The sequence below is a fragment of the Lissotriton vulgaris genome, chromosome 1_1, assembly GCF_964263255.1.
Source record: "Lissotriton vulgaris chromosome 1_1, aLisVul1.2, whole genome shotgun sequence".
Lineage (NCBI taxonomy): Eukaryota > Metazoa > Chordata > Amphibia > Caudata > Salamandridae > Lissotriton > Lissotriton vulgaris.
In genome coordinates, this window is record NC_141685.1 from 940372992 (window position 1) to 940386732 (window position 13741).

Genomic DNA, 13741 nt, shown 5'->3' on the forward strand with positions numbered 1-13741 from the left:
GGATTCAGACACTGGTAAAGTGAAGCTTTAATATAATGAGACAGTATTGGAAGCGGAATAGCCTGGAATTAAGCTGTCCTGGCATGTGGCTGTTCTACATTTTTCATCCCCAGTGGACAGGGTATGAGAAACAGCAACAAGTTTCAACCTGTATTTTTTAACATTTGAGCTAAAGAAGATATTTCGGAAAACCCTTCAGCTACATTTCACGACATGACAAAAAGACATGTTTTTTTCCTTTTAGGAAGGTATGCTGAAAAGGTGAGAGGTGAAAGATGGCTGGAGGGCAAACATAGCCCAAGTGAAAACTGAGCTTTTGCTGCACCAAGGTCAAGCCCTGCCCATTTAGAAGATAAAAAGGGTCCAGGTGAGCTCGTCCATTAGAGGGGGTTCACTCGCTCTCCTTCACGCTTCACTCCCTTTCTTGCTTTTTTTCCTAATTTCTCTGTTTCAGTCAGTTGGCGCTCAAGCTCCAAAATGCAATTTAACCAAAGCTTCAGTGCGCGGTCTTTCGGTGGCCAGGGCTCCTCTAGCAGTCGAGTTTCTCGGTCTTCAGGAGGCGGCGGTGGTGGTGCGCGGGGGATGAACAGCAGCATGAGTGTCCATCTAGGAGGCACCCGAAGCATTTCCTTTGGTGGGGGGACCAGAGCAAGCTCGGGGTCTAGCATGGGTGGAGGGAGCTATGGTGGTGGATTCGGCGGTGGGTTCGGTGGGGGATCCGGTGGTGGAGCAGGCTTTGGCGGTCGTTCCGGTGGTGGAGCAGGGTTTGGTGGTGGAGCAGGATTTGGGGGTGGAGCAGGGTTTGGTGGGGGATCAGGGTTTGGTGGTGGCGCAGGGTTTGGTGGTGGTGCACCAGCAAGAATCGAACAAGTTCACGTCGACCAAAACCTCTTGGTTCCCTTGGATATTAGCATCGACCCCAGTATTTCAGAACAAAAAGTACAGGAGAGGGAACAAATCAAGACTCTCAACAACAAATTTGCATCTTTCATTGACAAGGTAGGGCCTGTTCTTTAACCTATATTTGATAAACTATTGTTGTTTTAATATTTCAACAAACACAGAAGTGTACTCGGCATGGTTTACATTTGTCCTATGCTTTTAATTTAGTAATGTTTCCAGACATTCCATTGTGTTCTGCTTCTATCGTGTCAGGGGTCTGTTGTATCTGCTGCCAGTCCTTGAACCCTTAGCTGTGGTAGCCAGCAAACGTTTCTTGGTTGTTTGTGATGCTCTGTCTAATTGACAAGCCATGTGAGTGTTTTCAATCGTGTGCATTGGGCCGCAGGTTCGGTTCTTGGAGCAACAGAACAAGGTGCTGGAGACCAAGTGGAGCCTCCTGCAGGAGCAGGGAGGAACTGCGAGCGGATCCCGTAAGAGCAGCATCGAGCCCCTCTTCGAGGCTTATATCAGCAACCTGAGGCGACAGCTGGAGGGCCTGAACAGTGACAAGGGCCGCCTGGACGGGGAGCTGAGGAACATGCAGGGCATGGTGGAAGATTTCAAGAACAAGTAAGTGTGTCGCGAATTTGACAGTCTACCCAGACACAGTGCCGCGCGCTGAACAACAGCCTAATAATGTCAATTCTAAAGCAGTTTCTGAACATTACAGAGTGGTGATTATTTGCGATGGATGAAATGGTGATTGAAGATGGTTTTGCCAATGTCTACATTACTGCATGTCAATGGCATAATGACTATTTCTGAAGGTTTAATGGTGTAACTATTGGCCTTTACCTTATGTTTACCAATCAATTAGACCACATCATGTATTTTACTGCCATCCACCACCACCACAGCAATACAAAGGGTTTACAAATCAGGCAAGAAATAAGCATTGTTTGCTTTGTCAAAAACGTGACATATAAAATGGCGATACTTAAGGGGTTTCTTGTAATGCAATTTCATGAAACTATATAATTTCATACTGTAGCACATGCAGCATCTCCAAAGGCAATGCAGAAAAACATTATACCTAAATGTATCTGTACTAAGTAAGTGCAGCAAAGAGTGAGAATGGCAGGGCCACACTAATAAATTACCACAGACAAAATGCACAAAACAAACTGCAATACGCATGAGCACTCTTTGAATTGAGAAAACATCAGCAAAGAGAGCAAGAGTGTGTGTGAACAGGGAATGAGAGGAGGCAGGACATTCTTGCTTAATGTCCAGGACTAAATGAAGGACTGCACGGTAGAGGAGGTTGTGGAGCATGGTGTCCTCTGTGAGGCACTGGTACAATTAGATGAAGCAGCGACTTGGCATTATTAATGACATTAGTAAAAAGGGTATTTGGAAGAACGGGGATGAGCACTGTCTCCTCTGAGGAACTATCAAAAGCACACTGGAAATTTAGTCAGCAGCGTAACGAAGGTTCCTGCAGCCCTGCAGCACATGGGGGGGGGGGGGAGGAGGGGAAGCGGGGGGGAGGTGCAAGGGTGGGTTTCCAACCTCTCCAGGGGGCCCCAATCCTTCAAGGGGGCCCATTCACCAGAAACCCACTGACATCTATAAGACATGAGAGACTCGGGGCTCCTAATCACATTCTGCATTAGGGTCTATCATTGTGTGTTGTGCCACTGGTTTTAGTACCTTCTGCGAGAGACTGATAGAATGAGATAGTGGCAGAGATTGTGTTTTCAGAGAGTTTTAAAATGGTATATTTTTATGGGAATTGAACTGCCATTGTGCCTGTTGTGAGGTCAGGTTGTTTAGGGTGGTGTGGAGATTAGCATCGCCTTCTACGAGAGAATAATTAATTGAATTGAGTGGAGTCATGGTGCATTATAATAAGACAGAAGGATGTGTTGTGTGGGGTGGAGAGCTATGTCTTTTCGGTGAGGGAAGGGTGTATGGGTTGAGGTAAGGAGTCATGTAGCCTCCTACGATGAAAGGGTGAAGTGAAGTCATGGGCCTTCTGTGAAGGCGACATCTGTTGTGTAAGGTGGCACATTATGGCACCTCCTATGAGAGATATATACATTAGGTTACATAGAGGTGTGTAAAGGAAGACAACTGTGTGTAGGGCTTTCAGGCATGGATGTGGCCTCTCTGGACCAACATTGGACACTCTTGTAGTACAGCATGTGGATATTTCCATATTTGCAGTGGGTGAAAGTAGATATGGGTAAAAGGCAGGGTGTGCGTTAAGGTTTGTCTTCATTGCAGACAGGATGACTTAATTAGGACAGCTTTGGTTTACGGTAGGGAAGATGAAGTGTCATATTTCACATGGAGGGGTCTGCCAATATGGGTGCTCAATGGATGAAAGAATGAGAAATGAGAATCAGGGAACAGAGCACATGAATAGTTATGGCAATGACACATAAATCCAAGTAGAAGTCTCTTACACTAATTTAGCTGTGTAATTACGTTGTTTATGAGAGCTTTGACAGTTTGTATTGGAAGATGGGGTGATTTTACAGCTATAGAGTGGATTCAGTTCAACTGCTGTGGCCATGATATGGATTAATAATTCCAATGGCATGCTAGAAATGGAGAGCATGCCACCTTTCTAGCAGAGAGGGTAGAGCTAAGGGTATCCACAGTAAGGGGTTATTAGCAGTAAGGATGGGAGTTTAAACAGTCGATCTCCATTTCTGAGGCGTTCTGCACAGATAATATGGTATCATCCAGTGGCCAATGTGTATGGACAGATAGAAATTCAGGATGGGGACTGAGGTGCCAGGACAGGGGCCAAGGGGAAAACATTTTGAGTGTCCTCAGCATGGAGGTGTAAGTAAAAACTGAAGAAGATGATGTCATCAAGGAATTTGGAGAAGAAGGAGAAGAGTAGTGGCACGAGATGGTGAGGAGACTAAAGATAGATGAGGTGCGTTGTGATGGACATAGCTATTGACATTTCAGCGAGGAGAGTTTCAGTAGGGTTCACAAAAGCCTCACAGGAGGGCTGCGTGCGTGCTTAAAAGAGAGGTTGACTGTTAGTTTCAAATAATAGAAAGGGGCATTGTGAGCCCATTAGAGGGAGAGAAGGCTTCATCTGTATCTTCTTGGGGAGTGATATTATTACTGGGTACTTGAAGCATTTGGTCTAAATGTCAGAATAGAGGGAATGTTTAGACAGGCCAGATACAAGTGAGGAGCCTTTGGAGGAGAACAAGGGGTTTCACGATTTGTTGCAGAAGGCGTTAGAAGGGGGCAGACAAGATGTTTATAGATTGTGGGGTAGGGAAGTTCTCAGAAGAGGGTGTAGGCTGAAGTAAGTCAGCTGAGAGATGCGGCTCGTCGAAAAGGGGGGATACAGTAAAAGGTTTGTAAGAGTGTTACTGAGTTTGGTGTAAAAGAAGGAATTAACGTTATTTGAGAGGTATTGACAGACTTATTCCGTTAGATGAACAAGACCGTAGGCAACACACAAGAGGGAGAAAAACTATGTAGAACATCACAGTGCTCTTTGTGCTCAGGATGTGCAATGTGCATGTAGAAAAAGGAAAAGGTTGAGTGGAGGCAGATGTTATGGCAAATGATACATTTGAAAACAGCTTGTTCCAATATTGGTGGCCAAGGCAACTTCAAGAAGGGCACTGAATGTGCCCTTTTGAATGATATGCTGCAAAAGCATTTTCAAATAGTGCTTTTCTAATTACATTTAATCAGTACAATTGATCAAAACTTAGTAAAATTTAAATACTTTTTATGCAAGCTCTAATGTAGTAATAGATCTAATAACATGCTACCCTTTCTCCCATAAAACAGATATGAAGAAGAAATTAACAGGCGCACAGTTGCAGAAAATGACTTTGTGGTGCTTAAAAAGGTAATAATCTGGGTTTGAGGCCCTGTTTAAATGTACCACTATGCAATTATTGACCCAAACTTTCTCTGGTAGTATTTAATGTAAAGAACTGAGAGCTGTAGGACAATTACTGCTTGCTTAAATCAACACCAGCTTTAAAACATGTATCAATGTTTCAATATCTGAACAATTTTCAGGACGTGGATGCAGCATACATGAATAAGGTGGAACTTGAGGCTAAGGTTGATGCACTAACTGATGAGATCAACTTCTTGAGAAGTCTGTATGAGACGGTAATTATAATATTACTATTACTTAAAAAGGCATTGGTGCCCTTTCCAGGATCCAGCTTTTTTCACATTCTCTGATGTAATCAATGGTTTTCATTGTGCTCTGCCTAGTGTGTTAACAGTGGTTATTATCCTAATGTGAGGATGTTCCCTCCTTTTAGTTTCCCACACTTAAATTAGGAGACAGAGCTGAAGCTGACAAGTACAATGAGGGAAAATGATGATCCTCAGTGGCTAACAAACAATAGCATATGGGCAATGAGTCTATTAGTATGCATTATTTAAATAATACCCAGCAAGGCCAGACCCACAGGGCTTCCATATTTCTCTGTTTCTTGTCCCTGTTTTTACACTGGCATTACCTCTAGAATGCAGGTAAGCAAGAATGTTAAAGCCAACATTCTAAACTTTGTGATTGGCTATTTTAGTCTTAGCATTCTATGCAAGATGCTAATTAATCCGTATTGTCTGCATCTCCACGCAATAATGGCTGTTCCTTACCCTCCTCGTAATTGTGAGGGGAATGCAATTAGCAATTATTATTGCCCTGCTAATGAGGGTAACAAGACTATTAGGACACCCTCCCTCTCCACCGAGCGGTGAAGTTACATCACCGTGTCTGATGGGAGAAACGGCAGCAGCACAGCTCTTGCTCCCTTTCTTTGTAATCGGCTTCTGTCCCGAGAGACAGAAGAAGCTTCCTTAGGCAAAAGCCAGTCTCTATATTGCACTTTGTTAGCTCCTCTCCTTCCTCCACTAATGGGAATGTAAGTCTAAATGGCTATAGGAAAAATTAAAATCTCCTTTTGGTTAATTTTTGTTTACTTTATAATCTTTGTCAGGGTTTACTTTCTCCTTTAGAGAAGGGGTGGGGGGTCGTACAGTTGTAGAGAGACCACCTCTAGAAGGTGTTGGGCCACTACTCAGAAGCCCTTATTCCAGAATTTAAAAAAAAGTAAGAGGGTGGCTAGCTGTCAGCCCAGGAGTACGCCTGGAACGGGGCTACACCTGTAGCTATCGCCCTCAAAGGGAGCATTCCAATAGGCCTGCCAGCTCATCGCATTCTAAACCAGTTGCTAATTGTTTTCCCTTTCTCGACATTGATGAAACAATTATGTAAACCAATCATTATATTATTACATTATATTATATTATGTAAGCAATCATTGCTTTCCACAGAGCTGTTAAGTGTTTTCCAGAATCATATTATTTGCTAAGTCCTTGCAGAAAAGACTAGTCCAACCCTCTGATACATACTGTCCTGTTCTAGTAGAAATCCGTCTCATGAAAAGGCTTCTCGAAAATGTTATTGTCTAAATGAAGGTTTCATTTTTTATGTCATATTGGCGCAACTGCTCATTGGCGAGAGCCTAAACAATGACCATTCACATCGAAGAAAGCAACAAATAGGCTTACCTTCTGATGAGGCACTAACCATAATACACTGTCATAATGACGCAATAATTGTCCCCCTCTCTACTTTCGATCATATATACACACCCTTTATGTAACTGCCATTTACGTGATTATTGCCATTTTATTTTCTAATGTGATATAAGTACGTCTTTTCCATGTAACCAAATGCATACTTAGATGCCCTAATAAACAAAATACCTAGTGCAGTGCTCTGGCAAACAAGCTGTAGTTTAATTTCAGTTTAAAAATGAACCATACAGTTTCAATAAATATAGGAAAATATTTGTACATCTCTGATGTGTTCTTCAAAAGATTCAAGCAACCAACTCGATTGAGGAGCGTTTTAAATGTGAAGATGATTTTAAAGCATTTACGGCACAAAAACTGAATATAACGTGAGTAGACTGAACCACAATGGGGAGGATTGAGTGTCATGGCTTGAGTGTTGCTTGACTTACAGGAACTCGCTCAGGTGCAAAGTTCTATCGCAGACACTTCAGTAATTCTCTCAATGGACAACAATCGAGCCCTGGATCTCAACAGCATCATTGCAGAAGTCAAGGCTCAATATGAAGAGATTGCAGAAAGGAGTAAAGCAGAGGCCGAAAAAGGATTTCAACTTAGGGTGAGCACTGCAAACCTAAGTGTGTTTTCATCCGTATCACAGAAAGGAATATTAGTACTCACTTATATTATCCACTCCTGATAAAAAAGACCTCTACATTGCTCAACAGTTTCACATTGTGGTTCGATTGTCTAAAGACACTTCTAGAATCCCTTAGAAGATTTCTTGTAGATTTCACTGCATCACTTTTATGAGGCTTTCTTATATCAGAACACCCACCCTGTATATATTATACCTGAGGCAGGTATAATGTAGCGCAGGGCTTTACAACGTGATGCATCTCCCTAGATGCGCCATGTTGTAAATATGCTGCAACATAGTGCATTTTTTAAGACAACGCAGTATCACAGAAGTGACGCAATGGAGGCATAAAGGTGTTGTAGGGGGCTTGTAAATCTGCCCCCACATCTCTGTCAATGCTACCGTCATTATATACTTAGAAGTCTCCCCAGAGTTCAGACATGTGACATGCTCATTCACAGTTTTCTGCAGAAGTGATTTTAACTAACTTCTTTTGTTCTTTTAGTACGATGAGCTGCAGAAGAGTGCAGGTACGCAAGGAGACACTCTTAAAAGCACCAAAAATGAGATCTCAGAACTGACCCGTATGATCCAGAGACTGAAGTCCGAGATCGAAAATGTGAAAAAACAGGTAGACCTCGCTCTAGTAAGGATGTTAGTTCGATCAGGGAGTAATAGAATTCGTGATGATTTGACCTATAAAAATTCAAAAGTATCAGCAGAGGAATGTTTGATATTTTGTGAATTATTTTAATATACAATGGGATGTAGCGTCTTCTAATAGACTCTATTGTTTTATTTAAAAAATCATAATTTCCACTATCAAGTGGAATACCTTGTATCACTGGCAAGCCTGGAATGAGACTTCTTATAATCTTTCACATGATTACGTGAGCATAGGCAGAATTATGCAGGACAATGCCAAGCATGCCTATTAAAAGCATTGTCCCATATTTGTTTACAGTGTGCCAACCTTCAGACCTCTATCGCAGAGGCTGAGGAAAAAGGTGAACTTGCCCTGAGCGATGCCAGATTGAAACTAAGTGAACTGGAAGCCGCTCTGCAGAAAGCAAAGGAGGACATGGCACGTCAATTGCGCGAGTACCAGGAGCTGATGAGTGTCAAACTGGCTCTGGACATTGAGATCGCCACCTACAGGACCCTGCTGGAAGGAGAGGAGGGCAGGTCGGTGTTGTATATTTTGAATAGAGAGTGGGTGATAAGAATAAGCTAGGGTGACCAACCGTCCGTAAATTTCACGGACAGTCCGTAATTTCGGTAGTCTGTCCGTTGTCCGTGAAGGATTCTTTAACGGACGCCATTTGTCCGTAATTTTAACCGGGCACGGTCGCACATCCCTAAAGCAGGCACAGCTTCCACTCACCTCCCTTCTTGACATGACATGACGCATTCAGGGCTGTTTGCATCTGAATAGATGCCCCTGCTCTTGAAGCTGCAGCCCCCACCCCTCACACCTCCAACCCTTGATGAGCTGTTAAGAGGTGCTTGAAGGTGGCTGAGAGGGAGGGGCTGCAGCTTCAGGAGCAGGGGGCATCTATTGAGATGCAAACAGCCCTGAATGCGTCTTGTATCTGCAATTTGTGTGAGACATTCCCTTTCTGCCCAGGGCCCCAAACATCTTACAACCAGTCTGGATTACACCGAGGCAGCAGTGGTTCTCATCACAGCACAGCTTAATAACTGTCACTAAATTGTAAGCAATCCTCGATTCTTCAAACATGCAGTCTTTCATGTCATAAAATAAAGAAATGGCACAATCGCACCACACTGATTAACAAAGTAAGGAGGACAATCAGTTAAATCAGTTCTCTCGGAGTATCTCCTTTAAGTACTGCACATCACAGTGGGGGCTGGTTAAAGTAACATTTTGGAAAGAGAGACTGACTTCTCATTGTCTTGTCCAGGAGGGGCTGAGGAGCCCTACCCCACCCTGGAAGAGACCAAGATGATACTAGGATACTGCATGCCCACCCCTGTGCCTACCCTGGTGGATCCTGGTCCCCCTCCTTCCCATCCCTCTCCCCCAGTGATGGCTCCTGTCCCTCCCCCTCCGCCCCCCACCTGTGGTGGATCCTGTCTCTGCCCTGTGTGGCTTCTGTCCCAGTCCAGGAATGGCTTCTGCAGCTCAAAAAGGCTCAGCTCAAAATGAATATGAAAAGGTGGGCGAGTGAGTGAGTGAAGGGATGGGTGAATGGCTGGATGAATTAGTGAAAGGGTGCATGGATGAATGAAAGATTGAACAGATGGATAATAAAAGAGGATGGATGGATTGATGAGTGATGGTGGAAGGATGGAAGGGAGAAAAGGTAAATAGCTGGATGTATGGGTGGAAGGGTAGCTGGATGGGTAAAAGGGTGGATGGATGAGTGAAAGGATGGATGAGTTAAAAGGTGGATGAGTGAGTGGATGGATGAGTGAAATGATGGATGGATTGATGAATTGATAAGTGCAAGGGTGAATGGATGGACAGATGAGTGAAAGGGTGGATGTAAGGATGGATGAGTGAGTGAAAGGGAGGGTAGATGGACTAAAGGATGAATAGATGAGTGAAGGAGTAAAAGGATAAATGGATGAGAGAAAGGATGGATGAGTGATAGGGTCAATGGATGGATTCATGAGTGGATGAGTAGATAGATGGGTGGATGGATGGATGGATGGAAGGAAGGATTGCTAAGTGAAAGGGACGATGGAGAGAGAAAGGGAGGATGGTGGATGACTGAAAGGGTGGATGGGTGGAAGGATGAGTGACTGGGTGGATGGATGAGTAAGAGAAAGGATGGCTGGATGGATGAGTGAATGGATGGATGGGTAGAAGAGTGGATGGATGAGTGTACAGATGGCTAGGGTGAAAGGGTGGATGGATGGATAAAGGATGGATGAAGGGATGGATGAGTGAAAGGATAGATGGAAGGATACATGATGGATAGGTTTGCAAATGGTTGAATATGTTTGGATATGGCTGGGCTTACTTGTATACCATTGCGCGACCTCTGATGTGTCTGTAAAACTTATCCAAGTGTCCTGAAGTTTTGTCCTGAATTTTGACCTCCTGTCCTGAATTTGTGTCCTGAATTTTGACCCTTTGTCCTGAATTTTTACACTCACCGTCCTGAATTTGCACCAATGCCAGTTGGTCACCCTAGAATAAGCATAATCCAAACTAATCATTCTTAATTGTTTCATCTTAAACTCCACTCAGCTTCTCACTAAGCAGATTTTTATTTTTTGGTTTTAAATGGCGAGCTATTTCTGTAGTCCTTTGTCAGGCAAACCTTCCAAATTCAAACAGTTAAATTATAAATGTGACAGGAGCTTCCCCGTATTTCAGCCTATGGTAGGAAAGGGCATGCAATGTTTATTTCAGACACGATTGATTTCAACCTGAGGACAGTCAGTGATCACTGTGTGCTTGCATTTTCCGTAATTCTTCTGTTTTTAATCAATAGGGGTCTGTAGTTGCCAAATAGCTTGACAGACCATATAAATAAAGAAGGATGGTCAGTAGGATCCAAGTATGCTGATTGCTAGTTGGTGTGGAGAGTCAAAGTTAACCAGCACATGTTCCATGCACAATAAACCAATATAGATACAAACCTCTGTTATCATAGCATGACTTAATGTAACGCCGCATAGCGAAGGGTAATGTAGCATAACATAACGTAACATAGCATAGCATAACACAACATAACGTAACGTTTTGTACATGACATGACATACAACAACCAGTTTCGAATCACATTTATACTTATGACCCATGCTTTTAGCCTCGGATTTACTTCTCCCATGGTTCCTCGACCATGTACGAATCTTGATACAAATATATTGTAAATGATCCTCTACCGTTTATAATTTTAGTGCCAACACTGTTCATACAAATTCCAATCTTATGGTCCGAACATATGTTGCGTGATATTTTAGATGCAGTGAAATATATAACAGTCTCTTCATATTGACCAGATTGCTTACTAAGAAAAGTTGTGATGGAAAGGGTGGGACACTTTGCTTTAGGTGTTTTTAGCACCATTTTCTTACATGTTATATGTTTCCTTACAGAATGGATGGAGCTATTGCCAGTACATGCACTATGAGTAAGTAGACAAAATAATCCACATATTGTTTCATTAAAATGTTATTTGCTTTAATTGAATACAAAAATAAAGTATAACAAAATGTATGTCTGTCTGGTGAGAACTTTCCGAACAGCAAGCGGCTCTTTTCCGATTTCAGCAGGTGCATTTGCTAGAAATATATTTTAAGAAGAAATAGAATAAACTAGCTGTAGCCGCAATGTAAAAAAGCATTTTAGGATTACGAATCATGCACAGGGTCAGAATTTGAAGATTTTAGAGTTTTGGCAACCAGTAATTATAGGGTGCGATAAAGTGCACACTCTCCAATATATTTTAACAGATGAAACCTACAGGAATTTTATCAGGGAAAATGGCCAGTATTTACCAGAGCCTGTGGATTTTGGTGCAGTTTGTACCAAAATCTGAATGTCTGTTCCCATTTACTTACATTTGGTAGAATTTATTGCACCCGATTAATTTAGAATCTAGTGGATTCGTAATTTATCCGGCATGATAAATTACCAGCACTTCTCCGATGTACTCACATGAGACCCGCAAAGAATTTAAAATTGCTGGTCTTTAGCATGTTCTTAATTTAATCTTTCAGCAGAGCGCAATGCTTGATAGTAGTAAGCGTTAATAAATATGTAGTTTGTTTGTGTTACCACACAGCGCTAGAAAAAGCTTACACTTACAATTAAAGCAAATACATGGAAAACATGCAGGTGCAAGCTTCTTCATCGAAGCAAAATAGTCTAATTAAATGTGGGATCTTGTTTTTCTCAATTTTTTTATAGCTATGGTTAGTGGCGGTGCAAGTGGAGGTGGCTCTGGATATGGCTCTGGCTCAGGGAGCGGAGGTTTTGGAGCAGGAGGTGGTTTTGGAGGTGGACAAGGACAAAGCTTTGGAGCAGGAGGTGGTTTTGGAAGCGGACAAGCGCACAGCTTTGGAGCAGGAGGTGGTTTTGGAGGGGTTCAGATCTCTGGAGGAGGAGTGAGTGGCTACTCTCGAAGCCTTCAAGCTGTCCGTCGCTAGAACCTGTGATATATGAAAGAAAAGCTTTTCTTCGCTGCAGAAAACAACACCCTCAGCCAGAACCTCCAATGAGACACAATACTGTATTGTTGTATGTCAGGCAATGTCCATACTGTGTTTCAAGATTGCTTTGATATATCATTGCTGTTAGGAAATATGTTTCTGGACATATCTAGAGGGGTTGCCACAAGCTCACTGAGATGGTATAGTTTATATGTCATGTATAAACCTTGTCAGAGTTTACCCACCTCCCTGAGGGCATCAGAAGAGAAACATTCCTCTCAGAGGGACACCAACAATTTGCTAATATTAGATCACCAGATAAGTAATCATGTGCTTTAAGTGAAATCAAGGAAAGTCACTACACATGGATTCTATTTCAAAACAGAAGCCGGATTATAAATGGAAAGTATTTCAGTCCAAAGACTCAACCCGTTATGTGTTTTACACCTGAATGTTTTACTATCGGTGTTGTGGTAAATAAAAACGGTCACTTTGTTAATTCAGAACTGCACACCAGAAGTTTAATGAAGAGTAGATTACTCATAAATAAAGCTGGTCAAGGCCTGAACAAAGGTTCACAGCTGATTTTCACAGATGAAACATATTATCTATGTAGCGTGGAGTTACCTTCATCCAATAAACTACATCTGTACAATATACTCCTTGTTAGTTATGTTATTTCCATTATCTGCAAATTGTGGTTACTGAGTGATTTGGTTATAATCAATCGATGACTACCTTATCAGTGGACTCTTTTCATGTTCTCAAGCAGGAAGTATTAGTCTTATACATAAGTCTATATTGTACAAGGAAGCGAGTACTCTGCAGGTCCCTCGTTGCTTAGTGGTAAACGTAAAGTAATTTCCAACTCACAAAGTGATGAAAACTGAAAGTGATGTAATAAACTTACATTGGAGAGAAACACACTGAACGAACAACTGGAGTTACATACTTAAAATACTGAAGATAAAACTCAAAATGAAAACCTAAACATCACATATTTCATAGTATTTCATACAGGTCAAAACAAATGTCGGAAACTCCCTTCTATATCAGATGTAAAAATGCTAAAACCCTTTTACTGAAACTATATGATCAGATGTATGAGCAGAGTGATCAAGTGATAATGGCCCAAAGACTGCCAAGTGAGTGACTTACAGGGCTTATGGACCTCAATCTATGGACATGAAGGCGGGACGTACATGTGAGATGTATTCATTTATTTGGACCATTTGTCTGAAAATGGACTAAAATTGTCTGTCCACAAAGAAACCAAAATTATTAAAATGCATAATGACAACAATAAAAACAAACTCAATGACAGTCGGGTAGGTAATAACACCATGTTACATCACTACTGGGACTGAGAGTTTAAGTTTGCCAAGTGTGTGTGTGTGAAATGTAGGCTGCGACCGGGTGATCTAATCTTCCTCCTTTTGTTCCTTGCCCGGATGGCAATGAGCAATATTCATAGTGAGGCTTAGTCAGAACTCTGGGCAC

The 13741-nt window shown here is 42.2% G+C and overlaps 1 protein-coding gene across 1 annotated transcript; it reads left to right on the forward strand.

Annotated features, from left to right (window-relative positions):
• Nucleotides 1-364: 364 nt before the first annotated feature.
• Nucleotides 365-12898, forward strand: LOC147748229 (keratin, type II cytoskeletal cochleal-like). Its single transcript, XM_086959154.1, has 9 exons — nt 365-999; nt 1289-1512; nt 4720-4780; nt 4957-5052; nt 6926-7090; nt 7617-7742; nt 8076-8296; nt 11186-11220; nt 12000-12898. The coding sequence occupies exons 1-9, from the start codon at nt 478-480 to the stop codon at nt 12236-12238; spliced, it is 1689 nt and encodes a 562-aa protein (XP_086815280.1). The 5' UTR covers nt 365-477; the 3' UTR covers nt 12239-12898.
• The last annotated feature ends 843 nt before the right edge of the window (nt 12899-13741 follow it).

What these genes read in the sequence shown, in the direction of transcription:
- LOC147748229 (XM_086959154.1), top strand. Translation starts at nt 478, where the DNA reads ATGCAATTTAACCAAAGCTTCAGTGCGCGGTCTTTCGGTGGCCAGGGC. An exon ending in TGAGAAGTCTGTATGAGACG is followed by an intron (nt 5,053 to 6,925) that starts GTAATTATAATA and finishes CTTGACTTACAG; the next exon opens with GAACTCGCTCAGGTGCAAAG. An exon ending in TGCCAGTACATGCACTATGA is followed by an intron (nt 11,221 to 11,999) that starts GTAAGTAGACAA and finishes ATTTTTTTATAG; the next exon opens with CTATGGTTAGTGGCGGTGCA.